The sequence below is a fragment of the Scyliorhinus torazame genome, chromosome 19, assembly GCF_047496885.1.
Source record: "Scyliorhinus torazame isolate Kashiwa2021f chromosome 19, sScyTor2.1, whole genome shotgun sequence".
Taxonomy (NCBI): domain Eukaryota; kingdom Metazoa; phylum Chordata; class Chondrichthyes; order Carcharhiniformes; family Scyliorhinidae; genus Scyliorhinus; species Scyliorhinus torazame.
This window is the reverse complement of record NC_092725.1, coordinates 83,336,480-83,362,631: the sequence shown is the minus strand read 5'-3', so window position 1 is coordinate 83,362,631 and position 26,152 is coordinate 83,336,480. Positions and strand designations below refer to the sequence as shown.

Here is a 26,152-nt window from a genome sequence, read left to right as displayed (position 1 = left end):
ACAAACCGCTTAGCCATCCTTGGCTATGTGGTCCAGAATGGAGTTCTGGAGCCAGACCCCAATCGCATGCGCCCCCTCATGGAACTCCCCCTCCCCAACTGCCCCAAGGCCCTCAAACGTTGCCTGGGGTTCTTTTAGTATTACTCACAGTGTGTCCCAAACTACGCGGACATGGCCCGCCCACTCATTCAATCCACTGTTTTTCCTCTGACGGCCGAGGCTCACCAGGCCTTTAACCGTATCATGGCCGACATTGCCAAGGCCGCGATGCACGTGGTCGACGAGAAGCTCCCCTTCCAGGTCGAGAGCGATGCATCAGACGTCGCACTGGCCGCCACCCTCAACCAGGCAGGCATGTGGCATTCTTTTCCAGCACCCTCCATGCCTCCAAAATACGGCACTCCTCTGACGAAAAAGAGGCCCAAGCCATCGTTGAAGCCGTGCGGCAATGGAGGCATTACCATCACTCTCCTCACTGACCAACGGTCGGTTGCCTTCATGTTTAATAACACACAGCGGGGCAAGATCAAAAACGATAAAATCTTGAGGTGGAGGATCGAGCTCTGGACCTACAATTACGAGATTTTGTATTGCCCCGGTAAGCTCAACGAGCTCCCCGATGTCCTATCCTGAGGTACATGTGCCAGCGCACAAGTGGACCGACTCCGGACCCTGCACGACGACCTTGGTCACCCAGGGGTCACACGTTTTTACCATTTCATCAAGGCCCGCAACCTGCCCGACTCCATCGAGGAAGTCAGGGTGATCACCAGGGACTGCCAGGTCTGCACGGAGTGTAAACCACACTTCTACCGGTCAGACCGTGCGCACCTCGTGAAGGCCTCCCGCCCCTTTGAACGCCTCAGCGTGGACTTCAAAGGGCCCCTCCCCTCCATCGACTACAACACGTACTTTCTCAGTGTGGTCGATGAATGTTCCCGATTCCCCTTCGCCGTCCCATGCCCCGACATGACGTCTGCCACCGTCATCAAAGCCCTCAACACTACCTTCGCTCTGTTCGGCTTCCCCACCTACGTCCACAGTGACCGGGGATCCTCATTCATGAGCGATGAGCTGCGACAGTACTTGCTCAACAGGGGCATTGCCTCGAGCAGGACGACCAGCTACAACCCCCGGGGAAATGGGCAGGTGGAGAGGGAGAATAGGACGGTCTGGAGGGCCATCCAGCTGACCCTATGGTCCAGAGATCTCCTGGCCTCCCGCTGGCAGGAGGTCCTCCCCGACGTACTTCACTCCATTTGGTCGCTCCTGTGCACCGTGACTAATGAAACCCCCCATGAACATCTCTTTGCCTTCCCTAGGAAGTCCACCTCCGGGGTTTCACTCCCGACATGGCTGGCAGCTCCAGGACCTGTTCTCCACCGTAGGCACTTTCGATTCAACAAGGCGGACCCGTTGGTTGAGAGGGTATAGCTACTTCACGCCAACCCGCAGTACGCCTATGTAGCATACCCCGATGGCCGCCAAGACACAATCTCCCTCAGGGACCTAGTGCCAGCTGGTTCCACACACCCCGCTCCCCCCGCCCCGGCGTCACCCCCCCCGCTCCCCCGGCGCACCCCACCGCAGGCCCCGCTCCGGGACAATCCGTCCCCCCCTTGCTCACACCCGGGGATGAAGAGGATTTCGACACGCTCCCGGAGTCACCGAAGACGAAGCCGCCACCGGAGCCGCCACCAGCACTGCGGCGCTCTCAACGACAGATTAAGGCACCGGACCGCCTGAATTTGTAATATTATCTGTACTTTTAAAACACAACTTACTGCACATAGTCCTCCACCACCCTCGCCGGACTCATTTTTTTTAACAGGGGGTGAATGTGGTAGTCACCGCTGATGTATATATTGTATATATAGGAAGTTGATATAGGTGCTTTACGGTAAGGCCCCTGTACAGGTACAGGGATAGATCCCTGCCTGCTGGTTCCGCCCAGTAGGCAGAGTATAAATATGTGTGCTCCCAGTACAGCAGCCATTTCGTCAGCTGCTGTCGGAGGCCACACATCTCAGTGTAATAAGGCCTCGATTATATCCTACTCTCGTCTTTGTGTAATTGATCGTGCATCAGGAGTTCAAGATTGAATGTTGTTCCTGAACATGCTTGAGCCTTGGTCCGCATAGTATTAACCTGAGCCTCTGGATAACTAATCTCATAACATTAGCACAGCTCCGCATGAATGCTAGGAACTCAGCTCCTAATCATGAAAATTAATTGGGTTTCTCACCAATGTCATTGAATGGGTAAAGACTTCACTCACTGCTCACTTGATGCACCAATAAAGCAATGCATGTAATATATTGATAAATAAAATTAGAAAAAGGTTTGCTTACTTTCATCTCAATCTTTTAAATCTCTATTAAAATGATCTATTAGACATTGATAAATAAAAGGGAATACACAAAAGCACAGCCACTCTAATAGATAAAAGGCATGTTTCTAGGTTATTTAGAATTACACTGCAGAAGCAAAATAATTTGTTCTCATACAATTGGTGGCAATAAAAAAAAAGTAATTTCAAAGCAACACTAACCAACATACATTTGGTGGCAATATATTAAAAAAGTAATTTCAGAGCAATAGTGCTAAATAAAACCGATTCCTTCCACACAAGCATACTGGGGCACGTGGAAGACAAATCAATCTTTTCTGTGAGCCATTTAGTTTAAACTTAGAGTACTGCACAGAAGTTGTAAAAATATTTTGTTACCTGGTGCTGAATTAAATGCAATGGGAGTGCTGTCCTCTGAGAGAGTGGAGTTGTGCAAGGAACTTCCAAGCCCTGATTCTTCTGTCTCTTTAGGCACTCCAGGTGAAATGATGACCTTCTCCCTTCAGGAAGCAAGGTACATTAATAAGGCTATATAAACAATTGTTACTGGTTACTGATGCATTACTAAACCTAATGAGGACTATATCTTTTGATAAAATCAGAATCCATCATCATTAGACATTTTTCACTTCAAATTCAACGTTTCATTTTCGCTTATCTAATTTTTACACCCCTTCTCTCATGTCCCCAAAACAGTGTATATTATATAATTATATTATTTTATAGGCATTTCATAGGTGGATGGTTTGTAATGCTCAGTAAAGGTATGTCTCACCCACTTAAACGTGGACTGCACTCAGTATAAATGTTTCTGGAGCTGTCTTTTATCTGATAATGAACACTAAAAGGACTGTTAAGATGGCTGTCAAGCTTCACCTCATTGATCGCCCGAAGGCGGATCCAGTTAGGGTGGAGATTGTCATGATATGCAGGCACACACACACACACACATAATGATATACAGACAAGCAGCTAATGGACACAGAGAACAGGACATGACCAATAAGCAGGCAGGACACTCAGGGGTGGGATCTGACCATAAAAGAGGCACTCACACTCCGCCTCTTTCCACTGATGAACATCTAGAGAGTCAGTCAAGGGTGTTGTTACAATCTCACACCTCCACCACGTGGCTAAGAGCTAGTCTGGTTCAGTCAGACAGAGTAACTACATTTGAGTTCGCAGAGAGTCGAACTCACAGAGAACTGTGCTAACTGTGCTATTAGTTCAATAAACCTGATTGAACGAACTTCAAGGTCTGGAGTATCTTTCTGATCTAAGCTGCATCCAGTTGCAGCATGGTCATTAAATCGCACCCAGGGACTCCATTAAGGAGAACCTCATGTCAGCCATGAGTTCAGCCATAGCAATCACGTTGGCCCTCTTCATAGAGATGCTGGAAAGAACAGAGCAAGACTGGAGGCCTAGGAGACAACACTGCAGGAACTGGAGAAAGCAGGCTCTGACCAGAGAGATTGTATCGCCTCACTTGAGGCAGAAATTGCAAGGTTGGTATGTAGCGCACAAAGACTCCGAGAGACGAATAGAGTGAAGTCGATGAGGCTTTATTAAGCGTGACTGTTCCCCCGCAGTTCAGTAGTAGACTGGCCTGCGGGGGAGGACTCCTGGTTCTTATACTCCGCCTTCAGGGCGGAGCTAGAGGTCAACGGCCAACCAGGACCCGGGATCTGTCAGCCAATGACATCACGGCTTCACAGTCCCACATGACCCCTAATGCATACTACCACATTCACCCCTTGTTAAAAATGAACCCGGCGGGGTGATGCTTCGCATGGTGGTAAGGGTTTACAAGGCTGGTCCTGGGAGGAAAACTTTCGCATGTTATTACAGTATGTAGAAGGTTTTTTTTGTTTCGAACTACTTACAGTAATCGTCAGGATAAAAAGACAAAATGTTCTCGTTAAAAGTCCACATATTGTAGTGTTAGATCGACGCCACGAGTCGGTCGGGCGGTCTGGTCGTCCGTGTCGATCGCCTCGGCCCCGGTGGTGGTGGTGGTGCTTGTTCCGGTGTTGTCGTCTCTGGGAGCCTTACGGTTTCAGCTTGGGCTTCACTCCTGGTCGGGCCTGGGAGGAGGACCGATCCTCCTGGGAAGGGGGCGGTCGCGGGGTGCGGCGGTGGCAGGGAGGGGGTGATTGGTGTCGGGGGGGTGTGTGTGTTGCCGGCGGGCGCCAGATCTCGCAGGGAGACCGTGTCCTGTCGGCCGTCGGGGTATTCCACGTAAGCGTACTGCGGGTTCGCGTGAAGGAGGTGAACCCTTTCGACCAACGGGTCCGACTTGTGCGCCCGCACATGTTTTCGGAGCAAGATGGGTCCTGGGGCCGCCAGCCAGGTCGGCAGCGACGTTCCAGAGGAGGACTTCCTGGGGAAGACAAGGAGGCGCTCATGAGGCGTTTGGTTAGTGCTAGTACACAGTAGTGACTGGATGGAGTGGAGGGCGTCCGGGAGGACCTCCTGCCACCGTGAAACTGGGAGGTCCCTGGACCGTAGGGCCAGTAGGACGGTCTTCTAGACCGTGCCGTTCTCCCTCTCTACTTGCCCGTTCCCCCGGGGGTTGTAGCTGGTCGTCCTGCTCGAGGCTATACCGTTGCTGAGCAGGAACTGGCGCAGCTCGTCACTCATGAAGGAGGACCCCCTGTCGCTGTGGACGTATGCGGGGCAACCGAACAGTGTGAATATGGTGTTCAGGGCTTTAATGACTGTGGCCGCGGTCATGTCAGGGCAGGGGATGGCGAATGGGAAGCGGGAGTACTCGTCCACCACATTAAGGAAGTATGTATTGCGGTCGGTGGAGGGGAGGGGTCCTTTGAAATCCAGACTAAGGCGTTCAAAGGGGCGGGAAGCCTGAATAAGGTGCGCACCATCCGGCCTGAAAAAATGCGGTTTGCACTCTGCGCAGATGTGGCAGTTCCTTGTGACTGTACGGACCTCCTCCAAAGAGTATGGGAGGTTGCGGGACTTAATAAAGTGGTAAAACCGAGTGACCCCCGGGTGGCAGAGGTCCTCGTGGAGGGTTTGGAGGCGGTTAATTTGTGCGTTGGCACATGTGCCGCGGGATAGGGCATCGGACGGCTCGTTCAGCTTTCCGGGACGATACAAGATCTCGTAGTTGAAGGTGGAGAGCTCGATCCTCCACCTTAAGATCTTGTCGTTTTTGATTTTGCCCCGCTGTGCATTATCGAACATGAAGGCTACCGACCGTTGGTCCGTGAGGAGAGTGAATCTCCTGCCGGCCAGGTAATGCCTCCAATGTCGCACCGCTTCCACTATGGCTTGGGCTTCCTTTTCCACTGAGGAGTGGCGGATTTCTGAAGCGTGGAGGGTTCGGGAGAAAAAGGCCACGGGTCTGCCCGCTTGGTTAAGGGTGGCCGCTAGAGCTACGTTGGAGGCGTCGCTCTCGACCTGGAAGGGGAGGGACTCGTCGATGGCGCGCATCGTGGCCTTTGTGATATCCGCTTTGATGCGGCTGAAGGCCTGGCAAGCCTCTGTCGACAGAGGGAAGGTCGTGGTCTGTATTAGGGGGCGGGCCTTGTCTGCATACTGGGGGACCCACTGGGCGTAGTATGAAAAGAACCCCAGGCAGCGTTTTAGGGCTTTTGAGCAGTGCGGGAGGGGAAATTCCATGAGGGGGCGCATACGTTCGGGGTCGGGGCCTATTATCCCATTGCGCACTACGTAGCCCAGGATGGCTAGCCGGTTGGTGCTAAAAACGCACTTGTCCTCGTTGTACGTGAGGTTCAAGGCTTTAGCGGTCTGGAGGAATTTTTGGAGGTTGGCGTCGTGGTCCTGCTGATCGTGGCCGCAGATGGTTACATTGTCGAGATACGGGAACGTGGCCCGCAACCCGTGTTGATCAACCATTCGGTCCATCTCTCGTTGGAAGACCGAGACCCCGTTTGTGACGCCAAATGGGACCCTTAGGAAGTGGTATAATCGCCCGTCTGCCTCGAAGGCTGTGTACTTGCGGTCACTTGGGCGGATGGGGAGCTGATGGTAGGCGGACTTGAGGTCCACGGTGGAGAAGACCTTATATTGGGCAATCCAATTGACCATGTCGGATATGCGGGGGAGAGGGTACGCGTCTAGTTGTGTGTACCTGTCGATGGTCTGGCTATAGTCTATGACCATCCTTTGCTTCTCCCCTGTCTTTACTACTACCACCTGTGCTCTCCAGGGACTATTGCTGGCCTGGATTATGCCTTCCTTCAGTAGCCGCTGGACTTCGGACCGAATGAAGGTCCGGTCCTGGGCGCTGTACCGTCTGCTCCTAGTGGCGACGGGTTTGCAATCCGGGGTGAGGTTTGCAAACTAGGATGGGGGTTGAACCTTGAGGGTTGCGAGGCCGCAGATAGTGAGTGGGGGTATTGGGCCGCCGAATTTGAAGGTTAGGCTCTGTAGATTGCACTGGAAGTCTAATCCCAGTAATGTGGGGGCGCAGAGTTGGGGAAGGACGTGGAGCCTGTAGTTTTTGAACTCCCTCCCTTGCACCGTTAGGGTAACTATGCAGAAGCCTTTGATCTGTACGGAGTGGGATCCTGCAGCTAGGGAAATCTTTTGTGCGCTGGGACGGATGGTCAAAGAACAGTGTCTTACTGTGTCGGGGTGGATAAAGCTCTCCGTGCTCCCGGAGTCGACCAGGCATGGTGTCTATCAGCACCGTTGTCGTCGTCGTCTGGAGCGTCCGGGGCCGTGCTTGGTCCAGCGTCATTGAAGCCAGACGTGGTCGTAATGGTTGAGCGTCTTCTTCGAATCCCGTGGAGCCGTCGACACTGGGGTCCGTTGTTGCCGTCCAAGATGGCGTCGGGGGTGAACAAGATGGCTGCCCCCATGCATCGCACATGGCTGGGGGGTCATAGGATGGCGGCGGGGGTGGACAAAATGGCCACCCCCATGCGTCGCACAGGTCTGGGGTGGTCCAAGATAGCGGCGCCCCTCCTCCCCTCGTGGTGGCCGGGACCCAAAATGGCGGCGCCTGCGGGTCGCACATGGGGCGCTGGGGGGGTTGGGGAGCGTTAGGAACACGCAGGACTCCCTCTTCTCTGGGGAGAGCGGTGGTCGGGACCCAAAGTGGTTGCGCCTGCGGGTCGTACATGGGGCGCTGGGGGGGTTGGGGAGCGTAAAAGGCGTGCAGGGCTCCCTGTTCTCCTGGGACAGCGGCGACCTCCCGGGACCGGCACACAGCCGCGAAATGGCCCTTTTTCCCGCAGCTCTTACAGATCGCTGCGCGGGCTGGGCAGCGCTGCCGGGGGTGTTTCGCCTGGCCGCAGAAATAGCAGCGGGCTCCCCCGGTGCGACTTGGCGTTTGAACCGCGCAAGCCTGTGGGGTGTCCGGGGGGGGGGTGGGTTTGTCGCGACGGGTGCGTACGGAGCCCAATGGGCTGCCGCGCGGTCGGGGCCATAGGCGCGGGCGTTTCACGCGGCCACGTCCAGGGAGGCTGCTAGGGCCCGTGCCTCTGAGAGTCCTAGCGACTCTTTTTCTAAAAGTCTTTGGCGGATTTGGAAGGAGTTCATACCTGCCACAAAAGCATCGCGCATTAACATGTCCGTGTGTTCATTTGCGTTCACCGGCGGGCAGCTGCAGGCCCGTCCCAAAATTAGTAGAGCGGCGTAGAATTCATCTATCGATTCTCCGGGACTTTGCCGTCTCATTGCGAGTTGATAGCGAGCGTAGATCTGGTTTACTGGGCGAACATAGAGACTTTTTAGTGCTGCGAACGCCGTCTGGAAATCCTCTGCGTCTTCGATGAGAGAGAAAATCTCCGTGCTTAACCTCGAGTGCAGGACCTGTAGTTTTTGGTCTTCTGTGACCCGGCCGGGGGCCGTTCTGAGGTAGGCCTCGAAACAAGTCTGCCAGTGCTTGAAAGCTGCTGCTGCGTTCACTGCGTGGGGGCTGATCCTCAGGCATTCCGGGATGATCCTGAGCTCCATAGTCCTTTAGTCACGCTTAATAAATTGTAGCGCACAAAGACTCCGAGAGACGAATAGAGTGAAGTCGACGAGGCTTTATTAAGCGTGACTGTTCCCCCGCAGTTCAGTAGTAGACTGGCCTGCGGGGGAGGACTCCTGGTTCTTATACTCCGCCTTCAGGGCGGAGCTAGAGGTCAACGGCCAACCAGGACCCGGGATCTGTCAGCCAATGACATCACGGCTTCACAGTCCCACATGACCCCTAATGCATACTACCACATGGTAGCAACCTAGGGAGCATTCAAGGGGAAGGTCAGGAGAACAGGTCCCGCCACCAGAGCCTAAGGATTAGCGGGCTACCTGAGGGCAGAAACCAAACGGAGTAATTAAATGAAATGAATGGAATGAAATGAAAATTGCTTATTGTCACAAGGATACTTCAAATGAAGTTACTGTGAAAAGCCCCAAGTTGCCACATTCCGGCGCCTGTTCAGGGAGGCTGGTACGGGAATTGGACCATGCTGCTGGCTTGCCTTGGTCTGCTTTAAAAACCAGCTATTTAGCCCAGTGTGCTAAACCAGCCCCTGAGGGAGACGTACATCGTGCAGATGCTCGGAAAGCTGGTCACAGGGGGGAAGGCTTCACCAAACACCCAGAGATAGATGGAGCCCACATGTCGCTCCGGCAAAAGGCCTAGAGCAGGAGAACCAAGAGCGAATTCTGAACTGAACAAGAAGCATGCGGTCCCGTAGATGGAAGGGACATACTGTATCTATCAGAACATTGGGGCTGACGTGGCTGAATTCAATGGGGCCAAAGCGGTTTTATTTAAAAACAAGGTGCGGTTTGGAATGTTCTGGATAACATACGGCAATAAGGAACATTATTTTAACACACCAGAGGACGCAGACGAGTTCATCCAGATTAAACAGGTTGGGAAGAAAGCAATAGTGGACATATAAGGATTACTAACACTGTTTCTTAATTCTCTGGACGGAACACTTGCAGGGCTGGGGGTGGTATCCGCACTGGCGAGCATGCTGGTGCACGGGAGCGAGGAGGGGAAGGTGGTGGGGGAGACATGGCGCAGCAAGGAGGGGAGGTAGCATCTGACAGAAGGGGCAGGTAGAATGCTGATTACAACAGGTCGCACATGGAGGCAGCCAGAACAAAGAAGAAAATGGTGGCCATCTTGGATAGCCCACAAACAAAGGGAAACTCTGCACGCAGAGCTGATCCCGCAGCAAGGGTGGGGCGGGGTGGGGCGGAGATGGGGGTGAGGACAGAAACAACCCCCCTGATCAGAATAGTCACCTGAAACTTAGGGGACTCAACAATCCAGTGAAAAGACCCAGAGTCTTTGCGCATCTAAAGAGCCTGAGAGCTGACATAGTCTTCCTCCAGGAGAAACACCTGAGGGAGAAGGGCCAACTGAGGTTAAGCAAGAGCTGCATAGGACAGACCTACCAAGCATGCTTTGGTATGAGATCGAGAGGTGGGTGGCCATACTGTTTAGTAAAAGTACGACCGTACAGCGGCAAATAGGGTGACGGACCTGGGGGTAGGAGACAGCATTTAATGGTCAGCGGTATCCTGGAAGGGGTACCGGTAGTGCTTGTTAATATATATGCACCTAACTGGGATAGCACAGACTTCATCAAAAAGACCATGGCAGAAGTCCTCGACTTAGACTCTCACCAACTCATCGTGGGAGGAGAATTCAACTGTTCACGAGACACAAGGACGGACCATTGCATCCCCAAATCAGGGAAAGAAATCCAGTCCTAAATCAGGGCTGAACACATTTATGGGGCAGATGGGGGAGAGGGGAGAGGGGGGAGGAGAGGGGGTGGACCCGTGGAGGTTCATCCATCCGAGAAGGAGTTCTCCTTCTCCCAAGTTAACTAAGTATACTCTCGCATCGACTTCTTTGTAGTGGGTAAATCAGTGTTTCCAGGGGTGGTTGGGGCAAAATACTCTGTGATAGTAATCTCCGACCACACACCGCACTATGTGGATGTGAGATTGGAAATGGGCCAGGCCCAGCGCTCCCCACAGCCTCCTCGTCGACAAGGCATTCTGCGAGAGAATGGCACAAGCCATTGACAGGTACCTATCCTGCAACCAGAATGGTGAGATCTCATCCTCCACATTCTGAGGGACACTGAAGTCGGCGATAAAGGGATGAAATAATAGATGCCAAGGCACTCAGAGACAGGGCAGCTAGGTAACAGCTGATCAACTCCATATTAGAGGTGGATTGGTGACACTCCTTGGCCCCAACCATGGAACTACTGGTGGAGAGAAAAAAATCCTACAACTAGAATTTGACCTGCTCTCTGCCGGGAAAGCAGTGCACCAACTCTGCCAGACACGGGGGACCTTTTATGAATATGGAGACAAGGCCAGCCACCTGCTGGTCACCAGCTGAGAAAGCAGAAAGCCACGAGGGAGATAGCACAAGAATGGTAAACTAGTCACAGCATCAGATAACTCAACAAGACATTTGTGACCATTTATCAGGACCAGTCCACCTCTGATTCCCTAGAAGGGGGACTCGAACATGAGCCGGTTTCTTGGCGGGCTGGACATACCAGCTGTTGGGGAGGAAAGATAGCAGGCAGCGACTGGAAGCACCACTAAAACTGGAGGAAGTCATGGAGAGCATTAAGTCCATGCAGTCGGGGAAAGCACCAGGTCCAGACTGATTCAGGTGGACTTCTATAAAAAAATTGAGGAACCAGGTATCTATCCTGGTTGCAGGATAGGTACCTGTCAATGGCTTGTGCCATTCTCTCGCAGAATGCCTTGTCGACGAGGAGGCTGTGGGGAGCGCTGGGCCTGGCCCATTTCCAATCTCACATCCACATAGTGCGGTGTGTGGTCGGAGATTACTATCACAGAGTATTTTGCCCCAACCACCCCTGGAAACACTGATTTACCCACTACAAAGAAGTCGATGCGAGAGTATACTTAGTTAACTTGGGAGAAGGAGAACTCCTTCTCGGATGGTTGAACCTCCATGGGTCCACCCCTCTCCTCCCCCCTCTCCCCTCTCCCCCATCTGCCCCATAAAGGTGCACATGCGGGAGATGTTCAGTCACTTGCTATCGAGAGGGACTCTGCCGCTCACGCTGGCAGAGGCCTTGATATCGCTGACCCCTAAAAAAGACAAAATGCGGGTCATACAGAACCATGGGCGCGATTCTCCGACCCCCCACCGGGTCGGAGAATCGCCGGGGGCCGGGGTAAATCCCGCCCCCGCCGTGTCCCGGATTCTCCGCCACCGGAGATTCGGCAGGGGCGGGAATCGCACCGCGCCGGTCGGCGGAAATCACCCGGCGATTCTCTGGTCCGCGATGGGCCAAAGTCCCGCCGCTGTCAACCCTCAGCAGCCGGTGTGGATTGAACCACCTTTCAAACGGCGGGACAAGGCGGCGCGGGTGGGCTCCGGTGTCCTGGGGAGGGCGCGGGGTGATCTGGCCCCGGGGGGTGCCCCCACGGTGGCCTGGCCCGCGATCGGGGCCCACCGATCCGCGGGCGGGCCTGTGCCGTGGGGGCACTCTTTTCCTTCCGCCTTCGCCATGGTCTTCACTATGGCGGAGGCGGAAGAGACCCCCTCCACTGCGCATGCGCGGGGATGCCGTGAGCGGCCGCTGGCGCTCCCGCGCCTGCGCCGAACGGCAAAGTAATTTCCGCGCCAGCTGGCGGGGCACCAAAGGCCTTTCCCACCAGCTGGTGGGGCGGAAATCAGTCCGGCGCGGGCCTAGCCCCTCAAGGTGAGGGCTCGGCCCCCCAAGATGCGGAGAATTCCGCACCTTTGGGGCGGTGCGATGCCGGACTGATTCGCACCGTTTTTGGCGCCGGTCGGCGGACATCGCGCTGATTGCAGAGAATCCCGCCCCATGTCACTCCTGAACTTTGATGCCAAAATATTGGGGATGGCCCTGGCGAAGTGACTGGAGGGTTGCGTGCCAGAGGTAGTCGCGGAGGATCAGACGGGCTTTGTCAAGGGCAGACTACTAACGGTGAACATCAGACGTGAACATGATTACGACCTCACCTGGAGAGGAGAGACCAGAAGTGAAGGCATTTGACAGAGTCAAATGGAAGTACCTCATGGAGGCACTGTTTGGGTTAGGGTTCACCTCTTGGGTGAAACTACTGTAAAGTGCTCCCTTAGCGAGCATATGGACGAACGTCACCAGCTCTGAATACATCTGGCTGCACAGAGGCAGGAGGCAGGGATGCCGATTATCCCCGCTGCTATTTGCCCTGGTAATTGAGCCGCTGGCCATCATTCTCAGATCAGTGAAGTGGTGGAGAGGCATCCAGAGGGGAGACAGGGAGTACAGAGTCTCACTCTTTGCGGATGACCTGTTCATCTATGTCTCAAACCCCCTAGCCAGCATGGGAGAAATAATGGAACTCCTAAGGAAGTTCAGAGCCATCTCAACCTGAGCAAGAGTGAAATGAGCTTGCAGGAGGGGTGTGTGTGTGGGTGGGGGGTGGGGGGAAGAACCCCAGGATCCGCAAGAGCGTCCTACAGAGAAGGAGGAATTTGGGGCTTGGCACGCCCGAATGTCCTATTCTGCCACTGGGCAGTTATCGCACTAAAGAGTACGGAGATGGATCAAAGAGCCAGGAATGGAATGGTTAAGAATGGAGAACTCCTGTACAGTGACATCCCTCCAAGCACTGGCCATGGCCCCATTCCCATTCTCCCCAGCCACGTATTCAAGAAGCCCAGTGGTGGTGATGTTATGGCCCAGAGTTTAGAGAACCCCAAAGTGTATCATGGAGTTCACCTGACCCACAACTTTTAATAGATTGTGGTATGGGGAGCACACGGCCCACTCTACAGGTGGGGTACAGCAGAAATGGAAAAGTATTTGTTAAAGCCAAACAATGTTTATTTACAAAGTTAACCTTTCTAAAACATATAGTGAACACCTTAGCAACCATCAATTCAAATGCAACCCCCAAAGCCTACAACACTAAGTAATCCTTTAAGCTTTCCTTTTAACATCCATACGACTTAAAAACAAAACCTTTAACAGAGCACATCAGGTTAAAGTCACTACTGAAAACATTTATAATTCTGAATTCACCAAATGATCAAGAGATAGTCTTTTGATGGCAGAGAGAACAGCAGTACACCTGCTTGGTCTGGCTTCAGTCCAACACTGAAAACAAAACTAAAACACACCCTGCAGCAAACAGCCTAACTCCACACTCTCTGACATCACTGCAGTAATAAACACCCATTTCTTAAAGGTACTCTCACTACATATACTTATATACACACCCATTTGTAAACACACATTTCTTAAAGGTACTCTCACATGACAGTGAGAACGTGGAATCAACTCAGGCACCACTTCAGTCTGGTCACAATGTTCACCATGGCCCTCATCTGCAAGAACCATAGATTTACCCTGTGACAATAGGTCCTTTAAAAGGTGGAGACAGGATGAAGGAGTACTGATGGTAGGAGACCTAAATGTAGACAGCAGAGTTGTGACCCTAGGGGAACTGATGGACAAGCTCCAGCTCCCAAAAAGGAATGAGTTCTGATATATACAAATAAGGAACTTTGTTCGCAAGGATACAGCAACATTCTCCCAGCTACTAGGACGTGCCCCACTGGACAGACTTCTAACCTCGGGCGAGCTAGGGGATGGTAGCTGCGCTGACATGTACGGACGTCTACTGGAGGAGGCATGCTTGTTGCTGGACGAGAAGTGAGAGAAGTGGTAGTAAGAGCTAGGCATGGAGATAGAGGAAGAATCTGTATCCAAGCACTGCATAGGGTGAACTCCAACTCTCATGCGCAGGACTGAGCCTAACACAACCAAATTTAGTGCACCAGTTGTACTTGACCAAAACACGGATGGGCGGGTTCTTCCCGGAGGTAGAGGACAAATGTGAACAGTGCCAGGGAGACCCGGCAATTATACCTACATGTTCTGCTCCTGTCCCAGACTAGTTAGGTACTTTTTCGAAGCCATATCCAAGGTTGTGAGGATGGAGCCATGCCCACTAGTGGCAGTTTTCGGGGTATCGGAACAGTCTTTACAGGGAGAGGGACACCCTAGCCTTTGCCTGATTGTCCACCAGATACTCCTGTTCGGCTGGAGATTAGCAGCACTACCCAAGGCGTGGACTGGCTGTCCGACTTAGCGGACAGAATACCTTAAATTGGACATAATAACATTTTTCATCCGAGGATTGGCAGCTTCCACAATACATGGAAGAAATTCACCAGTCTGTTCCAGACCAGCAACCAATAAGAGTGAAAACAGTGGGTGAGATTCTCTGACCCGCACCAGAAAACTGGTGCGGTGCGCCCCCACCAGCAGTGGGATTCTCCGTCCCGTCAGTCAGCCAATGGGGTTTCCCATTGTGGGCAGCCCCATGCCATTGGGAAATCCCTGGCGTGAGTGCGCTGCCAGTGCAATGGAGAATCCCGTCCACTACCTTTACCAGGCCCCCAATAACCATTTTTTTTCTGGAGTCAAGCATATTTTGAACAATCAACTATTCTTTTGTCTATAGCTTGTAACAATGCACTATTCTCTAAAATTATGTTCTTTTTTGTGTGTGCGTGCATGAGTGATGTAACATTTAGACTTTTGGGATGAATAAACTGCCCATTTCATTTAAACCCACAATAGTTTGCTGCTCTTATTTAAATTGATAACACATTCTAGGGGCTAAGAAACACACAGATCTTCCTCTCCAAAACCACACTGATTATGGACAGTAGGGGAAAGGGTACAAGAGTTTAATTTCTCTACCAGACCTGTCTATAACAGGTTCTACAGATGCTAGAAACCTTCTTGTATCTCTTGTAAGTGATGATTCTTCATGAGTGACCTTACTTTATTGGGAATTAGGATTGCATCTATGACATTTTGTCCTATTCTCAGCCGACATCCATACACAGAAGTGTATCACAGACTTGGCTAATCACATCAGCTAACTCACACTGCAGTATGGCAGGTGTTACCGGGAGAAGGGGTTGGTCCTTGGGACTCTAGATCGCTGGTATTCCTTTCTCAGCCTCCTTTTCCAAGCCTCCTCTTGCCATCGGGTGACCTCTAAGAATTGTGTCCCTTCAAGCTAAAGGTTCCTCTAAGTAGGGCACTTCTGAGCTAGGGCCTCCCAGGCATTGATGCCTACGTTGAATTTCTTGAGGTAAGCCTTCAGAGTGTCTTTCAAGTGCTTTCTTGTTCTCTTCTCGTTTGGGAACCTTCCTTGAGCTGGACAAAGAAGATTTGCTTCGGCAGTCAGGACTCTGACATCCTGAGCAGAGGAGTTGGTATCGGAAGATCATGGCCTCAATGCTGGTTCTCTTGGTTCCTTCAAGGATGCTGATGGTAATACCCCTGTCATCCCAGTTGATGTGGAGAATCTGTCAGACACAGCGTTTATAGTACCTCTCCAGAGCCTTGAGGTGGTGCCTGTGCATAGTTCTAGTTGCTGAACCATATACAAGAATTGGGAGGACGCCTGCCTTGTACACGAAGATCTTGTGTCAGCTCGAATGTTCGATTGTCAAAGACTCTCATCCTTAGGCATCTGAAGGAGGCACTCGCGGATTGGATACGATGTTGGATCTCTGCATCAATGTCAGCCTTAGAGGAGAGGTGGTTCCATAGGTAGGGGAAATGTTCCATGTTTCTTTGTTGATCTTGATGGAAGGAGAGACCGGATCTTGCCTGAGGGTGAGGTTGCTTCGGCAAAATGTCTTGGAGATGACTTGGAGAGTCTCTTCTGAGAGAGTGGAGATGAAGATGTCATCTGCATACTGAAGTTCCACCAGCGATGTCAAGGCTGTTTTCTTTTTGGATTTAAACTGTTTGAGGTTGAAACGTTTTCCGTCCAACTTGTTGACGATGTCCATTCCACTGGGAAGCTTGATCTTAACAAGGACGGTGGAGATGAAGGTGGAGAAATGGGTGCGGGTGATGACATATCCCTTCTGGACTCCAGTGTTGACCTCGAAGGTTACAGTCTTATTCCATTGGTGAGGACTGTTGGCGGACATCTTGTCATGGAGGAGCTGAAGCATGTTGATGAAGTTCTCTGGATAGCCGGCCTTTGACAGGGTCTTCCATAGTACTTTCCGATTGACTGAATCAAAAGCCTTGATCAGAGTGGTTGATATTGTTCCTGGCAATTCTCTTGAAGTTGTCGAGCAGCGAAAATCATGTCCGCGGTTCCACGGTTTGGTTGGAAGCCACACTGGCTTTCTGGAAGGATTTGTTCAGGGACTGGGAGAAGATGGTTAGCGAGGATCTTTCCTGTCTTGGGAGGCTAGGGAGATTCTCGGTAGTTCCCACGGTGCGCTTTGTCTCTTTTCTGAAGATGGTGACGATCCCAGAGGTCAGCAGGAATTTCTTCCCTGTCCTAGATTTTCAGGAACATCTTTTGGAGATGACGGGTGATCTTTTCTCCTCCAAGTTTGAAAATTTCCACTGGAGTCCAGTCTACTTCTGCGGCTTTTCCATTCACTGGCTTGGCTAATCACAATATCTAACTCAACAGGTCTTGATTTGATGTGATATGCTTTAACCATGTTGTTAAAGAATCAATCTAAAGTTTGTCTACAGAAGATTTTGATGATGAAGTTTATAATGTGCTGTCATTGTATCTTAAGATTTTATTTTGTGACTTTCATCCAGCAATTTTGGTTAATATCCGCACCAGTTACGTTAAAAACAAGTTAGAGTTCATGTTTTTTTTAAAGTTACCTAATGATGTTGCTGAAAGAAATCCTTTTGAAGGAGACTGCTTCTTTTTATCACTTTCCTCACAGTAATCCACTGTTGGAGTGAGCTGTTTGTCATCATCATGCTCTTGATAGAAATTCCTGCAAGGAGCAGGAGAAAAGAGACAAACACACAATTAAATTTTTTAAAAAAGAACATACATAGTTTTGATGTTAATGTGAACAATTATCAAGAAAATCAAAAATATAAGTATCGATGATGGTGACCCAATGGTGGTTCCATAGAGATAAAACATATTGTTCAGTCAAACCTCAATTAAAAAAATCAAAGAGCCAAATCTCTATAAAAATTGCCATTCCAATCTGCAGCTTAATAACACCAGGAAGCTTTTTCTCAGTTGCTCTCTTAGCCTCACCTTTTTACCAAAAGGATTCTGAAAGTAAATTCTTTACACTGCAAGAGAAACAAGTGCTGAGAAATGGATATTCGATAATATAGCTAAGATACTTATGCATGGGATGGATAGTCTCAATTAGGTATTGTACTTGACTAACATTAGTGATGGGAGCAGACATACATACTGCATCAATTAAACTTCAAGGTCTCTGCTAATATTGAAAATTCATAGCTAAGAAATATCCGGGCAGTCTGAAATTAAAAAACAATATTTAATTACCTCATTGATTTAAGTATTTCCTAGATATAACAATCCCTATATCATTCGAGAAAATGTGCACTCAGGACAAATAGTCTCATTATTTGCTATGATACTCCCGATGGATAGTTCCCTAAACCATTTTGAAGTGGGACATTCAGAATGAAGAGTGTCTTCGATTGTTGTGGAATTTGACTACTTATGGTGCCTATTCGATGGCATACTGTGGAATTCAAATACTTAGAATAGCAACACTCTTTGTTCGTAGTTCTGGTTTCTAAGGGGAAAATACACTTGATCTCGATGAAATCATCTCAGTTAAACTTTAAATATTTTTCATAATCAGGCAAATTTTACTTTATTCTGATTCTGCAAAAAATTGTGAAGTCATTCCAATTCAGAAGCATTTCTCTCAGAAAAGTCCATGGTTTAAAGTCAAAAAGGTCTGTGAGAAATTGAGATAAATATTGAAAACCAAAGTGGTGAAGTGGTGAGGAATAAATATATTTATATAGGATAAATAATAATTATTGCGAGAAACAGCAAATTTGGCTACAATACCCTTTGTCCTTTAATCCAAGTCAATAATATAGGATGCGATTCAGTGACCACTTAGGTGAATCGCACGCAAACCCCAAATCTGGCTGACTCACTGTGCCAAGCGGGGCGAGATCCAGTTCTGAAAATTTAAATGAACCTACTGATTCATTCAAATAACCAGGTTTCAGATTCACTTGGCGCCCAATACTCAACAGCCGTGCGTGGGAGACCTCAACAGGGCGCCATTTAGTACTGGTCCACATAAATATGGACAAGGCACATCAGCAGCTGGGATGCTTTCCTCGCCATTGGAGATCATGGGTGGTTGGGAACAGAGCAGGGTGGCACTATAGCACTCTCCATGGCACCTGGGCACTGCCAACCTGGCACTGCCCAGGCACCCTGCAGTGTCTGCCGGAGGGGGGGGAGGGGAGGGGAGGGGGGGGGCTTCTCAAGGTTGGGGAATGATGTAGGGGGTGGCCTGAAAAGGGGGGTGGGGAGAGAAAAATGGGGTTTCTGGACACAATATCATCCCGATCGGCAAGGAGCCTTTTCTGTTGGCAAGTGGGGCCCCGGAGAAAATCACCCCAAGGCCAAAAACAGACTGGATGTTTCTCGGAGTTGCTGCCGCCAAGTAATATCCCGTTGAACGTGGATTTGGTGACGGGAGCGGAAAATCTCACTTAAGGTCCAAATCGAGTTTTACATCTGCGGGATGTCTCCTTGTGATTGTCCTCGGCCCTGCCAGTGACCTAGGGAATCCCCATGTTTACCTTCGGGAACTCCATATAATAAATTTGTGTGACATTATCAGGCTCTGATCATTCCTCGCCCGTTAGATAATCCATTCCACCTTGGAATCCTGCAACAGCCTCCCCGAACAGGCACCGGAATGTGGCGACTAGGGGCTTTTCACAGTAACTTAATTTCAAGTCTACTTGTGACAATAAGCAATTTCATTTCATTCATTCATTTCAATACGGGCACGCCAGAGTGAATTACAACTGGTCTCCCACGTCATGCACTCGACAGACAGATCCGCCGGAGGAGCTCAGTGAGTGCATCGCTTAGGGGAGAAGAGGGTCATGACTGAGCAATACTCATGCACTTTCCACTGGCACTGCCAACAACATCTGCCAAGGCATTCACTCACTGAGGTAGGTGTGTTGTACAATCCTGCTTTACCATGATGGACAAAAGGACAAAACACCCAGATGGTTCAGCTAAGTCATCTAGGGGAATCTCCACCAGGAAAGGCGGGAGGTCCTATATTCTTGGGTTGGTTCTGGAAGTCCTTGTACCTGACCGTGCCGGACTTTTGGGCCCGCTAACGGAGCCCCAACGGACCTTTAAAAAAAAAAAACCCGTGGGGAAGAACGGAGGAAGTCCCTGACAGACCTGCATGGACCGGACCCGCAGTGAAACGGCGAGGAAAGCTGCCCTGGAGCAGCGGGAGAAGAAAGAAGAAAAAAACAAAATGGCGGCGCCCACGGACAGAGAGGAGATGAAAGAGTTCTCAAGGGCTGCTTCGAGGAGCTGCGTAAGGAGATGGTGGCGCCTATACTGGCAATGGTGGAAAAGCTTGGAGCAACCCAGAAAGCCCAAGAGGTGAAGATTCAGGAGATCCAGGAAAAAGTGAGTGAGAACGACGACGAGCTTGTGGGCCTGGCGGAGAGAGTGGAGCGGCACGAGGCGCTGCACAGGACGTGGGCGGGAAGACTCGAAGACCTGGAGAACAGATCAAGGAGAAACAACTTGAGGATCCTGGGTCTCCCAGAAGGAATGGAGGGGGCCGATGCCGCGGCATATGCGGGCACAATGATTGAGACGCTGATGGGTGTGGAGGCCCCCCCGAGATTGCTGGAGCTGGATGGGGCGCACCGAGTGCTAGCGAGGAAGCCCAAGGCAAAAGAGCCGCCAAGGGCGATGGTGGTGAGATTTCACCGGTTTACGGAGAGAGAGAGGGTCCTGAAATGGGCCAAGAAGGAACGGAGCAGTAAGTGGGACAATGCGGAGATCAGAATATACCCGGACTGGAGCGCGGAGGTCGCTAAGCGGAGAGCGGGTTTCAACCGGGCCAAAGCGGTGCTGCATCGGAAAGGAGTGAAATTTGGAATGCTGCAGCCAGCGCGACTGTGGGTTACACATAATGGCCAACACCACTACTTCGAAACGCCCGAAGAGGCGTGGACCTTTATACTAGCTGAAAAATTGGACTCTAATTGAGGGTTTGTGTGGGAGGGGGGTGTTTGAGGGTTGAAGTATGATGGTTGTTGTACATAGGGGGTCAACCACGCGCAGGAAAGGATATATGGGCTGGGGGAGAGGGACAAGGCCATGACAGGAGCTGCGCCATGGGAGGCGGGGCAGGCTTTGGGAAGCGTGGGGTTGTCTTTCCCGTGCGCGGCCAAAAAGGCGGGAAGGGGAACAAAGGAATGTACATTGATTGGGAGATTCCCACACGGGGGGGGGTTAAAGGGATGGCGGGGGAAGCCGGGGTCAGCAGGTGTCAGCTGACTTACGGGAGGGATATGGGGGAGCAAAAAAGCTAGACGGGGATCTAGCGGGGGGGGTGGGGGGGAGTGGGAAGGGGAGGAGAGGAGGGAGGGGGGCAAGGGGGGGGGAAGGGTTGCTGCTGCACTGGCCGAAAGAGAACGGGACACAGAAGAGGTGGCTGGGGCGGGGGTCCCCCAGTTGGGGGACTGGAGAGTGAGGGAGACGCAGACAAGGGACTGGCCCAGAAAAGGAGATGGCTAGTCGGCGGGGGGGGGGGGGGGGTGAAAGTCCCTCCAATCCGGCTGATAACGTGGAACGTGAGGGGCCTGAATGGGCCGGTGAAGCGGGCTCTAGTGTTCGCGCACTTGAAGTGACTGAAGGCAGATGTGCCTTCAGATCTCCAAGAGACACACCTGAAGGTGGCGGACCAGGTCAGGTTAAGAAAGGGATGGGTAGGACAGGTATTTCACTCGGGATTGGACGCAAAAAACAGAGGGGTGGCAATTCTGGTGGGAAAGCATGTGTCATTTGAGTCCAAGACTATCGTAGCGGATAATGGAGGGAGATATGTGATGGTGAGCGGTAGGTTGCAAGGGACGTGGGTGGTGTTGGTAAATGTATACGCTCCGAACTGGGACGGTGCTGGATTCATGAAGCGCATGTTGGGGCGCATTCCGGACCTGGAGGTAGGAGGACTAATAATGGGAGGGGACTTCAATACGGTGCTGGACCCAGCACTGGACCGCTCCAGATCAAGGAAGGGAAGGAGGCCGGCGGCGGCCAAGGTACTTAGGGGGTTTATGGATCAGATGGGGGGAGTGGACCCATGGAGGTTTGCAAGACCGCAGGCCAGGGAATTTTCTTTTTTCTCCCACGTGCATAAGGCTTACTCCCGGATAGATTTCTTTGTTCTGGGCAGGGCGCTCATCCCGAGAGTGGGGGGGGGACGGAGTATTCGGCCATAGCCGTTTCGGACCATGCCCCGCACTGGGTGGAACTGGAGCTGGGAGAGGAGAGGGACCAATGCCCGCTGTGGCGGCTGGATGTGGGACTGCTGGCCGATGAGGTGGTGTGTGGGAAGGTGAGGGGGTGTATTGAAAGGTACTTGGAGGCCAACGACAACGGGGAGGTGCGAGTGGGGGTGGTATGGGAGGCGTTGAAGGTGGTGATCAGGGGAGAGCTGATCTCCATCAGGGCTCATAGGGAGAAGATAGAGGGAATGGAAAGGGAGAGGCTAGTGGGGGAGATCTTGCGGGTGGACAGGAGATACGCAGAGGCCCCGGAGGAAAGATTACTTGGGGAAAGGCGATGGCTCCAGACGGAGTTTGACCTGCTGACCACGGGCAAGGCGGAGGCACAGTGGAGGAAGGCGCAAGGGGCGACTTACGAGTACGGGGAAAAGGCTAGTTGGATGCTGGCGCACCAGCTCCATAAGAGGGTGGCAGCGAGGGAAATAGGGGGAATCAAAGATGTAAGGGGAGCCACGGTTCGAAGTTCAATGGAAAGAAATAAGGTATTTAAGGACTTTTATGAAGAGCTGTACAGATCCCAGCCCCCAGGGGGGGAAGGGGGGGATGAGGCGATTCCTGGACCAGCTAGGGTTCCCGAGGGTGGAGGAGCAGGAGGCGGTTGGTTTGGGGGCACCAATTGGGTTGGAGGAGTTGAGTAAGGGTTTGGGGAGCATGCAGGCGGGGAAGGCCCCGGGGCCGGATGGGTTCCCGGTGGAATTCTATAGAAAATATGTGGACCTGCTGGCCCCGCTACTAGTGAGGACCTTCAACGAGGCAAGAGAGGAGGGAACCCTGCCCCAGACAATGTCGGAGGCGACAATCTCCCTGATTCTAAAGCGAGACAAGGATCCACTGCAATGTGGATCGTACAGGCCGATTTCGCTCCTCAATGTGGATGCTAAGCTATTGGCGAAGGTACTGGCCACTAGGATTGAGGACTGTGTCCCAGGGGTGATTCACGAGGACCAAACGGGATTCGTAAAGGGCAGGCAGTTAAATAGCAATGTGCGGCGGCTCTTAAACGTGATAACGATGACATCGGAGGAGGGAGAGGCGGAGATAGTGGCAGCTATGGACGCGGAAAAAGCCTTTGACCGAGTAGAGTGGGAGTACCTCTGGGAGGTATTGCGCAGGTTTGGGTTCGGGGGAGGGTTTATTAGATGGGTTAAGCTCCGTTACAGCGCCCCGGTGGCGAGCGTAGTGAAAAACCGGCGGAGGTCGGAGTACTTTCGGCTGTTCCGAGGGACGAGACAGGGGTGCCCCCTGTCCCCCCTGTTGTTTGCATTGGCGATCGAACCCTTGGCCATATCACTTAGGGAGTCTCAGAATTGGACGGGGATAGTCCGTGGGGGAGAGGAGCATCGGGTATCGCTATATGCGGATGACCTGCTGCTATACGTGGCGGACCCAATGGAGGGGATGGTGGAGGCCATGCAGACTCTGAAGGAGTTTGGAGAGTTCTCGGGCTACAAGCTTAATGTAGAGAAGAGTGAGCTTTTTGTATTACAGGCAGGGGACCAAGAAAGAGGGATAGGGGACCTACCGCTGAGGAGGGCGGAGAGGACTTTTCGGTATCTGGGGATCCAGATAGCGAGAAGTTGGGGGGCCCTACATAAACTGAATTTGACGAGGGTGGTGGAGCAAATGGAGGAGGATTTTAAAAAATGGGACATGCTCCCGCTCTCGTTGGCGGGTAGGGTGCAGTCGGTCAAAATGGTGGTCCTTCCGAGGTTTTTGTTTGTGTTTCAGTGCCTCCCCATCGTGATCACCAAGGGCTTTTTCAAGAGAGTAGGTAGGAGTATCATGGGGTATGTGTGGGCAAATAAGACCCCGAGGGTTAGGAGAGGGTTCTTGGAACGCAACAGGGACCGAGGAGGGTTGGCTTTGCCAAACCTAGAGAGTTACTACTGGGCAGCAAATGTGGCGATGATCCGTAAGTGGGTTATGGAGGGAGAGGGGGCGGCATGGAAGAGGATGGAGATGGCGTCCTGTACAGGAACGAGCCTGGGGGCGTTGGTAACGGCACCGCTGCCGCTCTCGCCGACAAAATACACCACAAGCCCGGTGGTGGCGGCAACACTAAAGATCTGGGGCCAGTGGAGAAGACACAGGGGTGCAATGGGAGCATCGGTGTGGTCCCCGATCAGGGGTAACCACCGGTTTGTCCCGGGGAAGATGGACGGGGGGTTCCAAGGCTGGCATCGGGAGGGGATAAGAAGAATGGGGGACCTGTTCATTGACGGGACATTTGCGAGCCTAGGGGCACTGGATGAGAAATTTGAGTTACCCCCGGGAAATGCATTTAGATATATGCAGGTGAGGGCTTTTGTGAGGCGACAGGTGAGGGAATTTCCGTTGCTCCCGGCACAAGAAGTTCAAGATAGGGTGATCTCGGGGATATGGGTCGGGGAGGGCAAGGTGTCGGAAATATACCAAGAGATGGAAGAAGAGGGGGAAGCGCTAGTCGAAGAACTGAAAGGTAAATGGGAGGAGGAGCTGGGGGAGGAGATTGAGGAAGGGCTATGGGCCAACACCCTGGGTAGGGTTAATACCTCCTCCTCATGTGCCAGGCTCAGTCTGATACAATTTAAGGTGGTTCACAGAGCGCATTTGACGAGGGCGAGGCTGAGTAGGTTCTTTGGGGGAGAGGATAGATGTGAAAGATGTTCAGGGAGCCCGGTGAACCATGTCCATATGTTTTGGTCATGCCCGGCATTGGAGAGGTTCTGGAGAGGAGTGGCGGGAGTAATATCCCAGGTGGTGAAAGTCCAGGTCAAGCCAAGCTGGGGGTTAGCAATATTTGGAGTAGTGGATGAGCCGGGAGTGCAGGAGGCGAAAGAGGCCGGAATTCTGGCCTTTGCGTCCCTAGTACCCTGGCGAAGGGTCTAGTTATTGTGGAAGGAGGCGAAGCCCCCTAGCCTGGAGGCCTGGATTAACGACATGGCGGGGTTCATAAAATTGGAGAGAATCAAGTTTGCTTTGAGAGGGTCTGCACAGGGGTTTTCCAGGCGGTGGCAACCGTTCCTAGAATATCTCGCGGAGCGTTAGAAGAAGGTCGATCAGCAGCAGCAGCAACCCTGGGGGGTGGGGGGTGGGAGGGGGGAACGAGAGACTGTTTGAGGGGATGGACGAGTGGGAGATAGCATGGAGGGTGGGGGGAAACGGTACGCGCGGCCAAGAGCCAGTGTATAAAGCTATGTAAATATACTATCTTGCCATGTATATATCTTGCTCAGGGAGAATTTGCGTTATTTTGTTACGGGGGGGGGGGGGGGTGGCAGGGGTGTGATTGTTTGTAAGGGGAAACAATTGTGTTGTTAAAAAACCTGAAGAAAAATATATATATTTTAAAACTTCTACTCACTCCAAACACATACTCTCATAACGGCATCAGGTTAGAGTCTACAGGAATGCCTCACAAGACCAGCAGGTGAGACATCAGCCTGCATGTCTGGTAGTCAATTTAAGATCACCATCGCATGTAAGATCCTTCACAAATGGTATTTTAATCCCTTGCTGGGGAGGGCTAAGCACACACAGCAGGAATGCATACTTCTGAAGTGCTCTTTCATTTATAGTGCTCACAGTCAATCCATCTGTCTTAGTGCAGGAAGATCTCCCGCAACAGAAAGGAGAACGTGAAGACCAGAAAAGGAATACCTGAGCTGAGGACATTTTCTTCCCAGAGACAGAAAGCAGGAAATTACAGGCCAGTTAGCTCAACATCTGCCATGTTGAATTTTTTGGAATCTATTGTTGGTAAGGTTATCACGGGGCACTTGAAAATCTCAGTGCAATCAGGTGGCGTCAACATGGTTTAGTAAAAGGAAAATCATGTTTCACTAATTTATTGGAGTTCTTTTAGTAAGAAGCAAGCAATATCAATAAAAAGGTAAGCTGTGAATGTGCTGTACTTAGATTTCCAGAAGGCATTTGACACGGTGCAACCTCAAAGGCTATAATGCAAAATAAATAGCTCATAGTGTAGGGGGTAACATATTAGCATGGATAAAGATTGGTTAGCCACCAGGAAACAGAGTGGATAATTTTTGTGGTGGCAAGGTGTGACGGGCGGAATGCCACAGCGATCTGTGCTCGAGCCTCAAGTATTTACAATCTATATCAATGATTTGGATGAAGGGACTGAATATATGTTGCTAAATTTGCAGAAGACACAAAGATAGCAAAGGAGGTTGTGAAGAGGACAAAAGAGTTTACAAAGGGACATTAATAGGTTGGGTGAGCGGGCAATAATTTGACATATGGAGTATAATGTGGGAAAATGAGAACTTGTCCACTTAAGCAGGAAGAACTACAAGTAACCCACGCAGTTCTACAGCGTGTTAGTGAGACCATGGGTTGGATTCTCCGCACCCTGATGCCAAAATCGCGTCCAGCACCGGGACAGAGAATCCATTTCCACGCATGGAATCGG

General features: G+C 51.5%; 1 protein-coding gene across 5 annotated transcripts in view; it reads right to left on the bottom strand.

Annotated features, from left to right (window-relative positions):
- The window catches only part of cacna1c (calcium channel, voltage-dependent, L type, alpha 1C subunit), a 1,623,635-nt gene that overhangs the window by 15,735 nt on the left and 1,581,748 nt on the right, over positions 1-26,152 (bottom strand). For all 5 annotated transcript variants that reach the window (XM_072484617.1, XM_072484613.1, XM_072484615.1 and 2 more), the window contains 2 exons: positions 17,038-17,156; positions 2,729-2,850 (listed from right to left, as the gene is read on the bottom strand). In XM_072484617.1, coding sequence (XP_072340718.1) covers positions 2,729-2,850; positions 17,038-17,156 — 241 coding nt within the window. The remainder of the gene's footprint in view (positions 1-2,728; positions 2,851-17,037; positions 17,157-26,152) is intronic.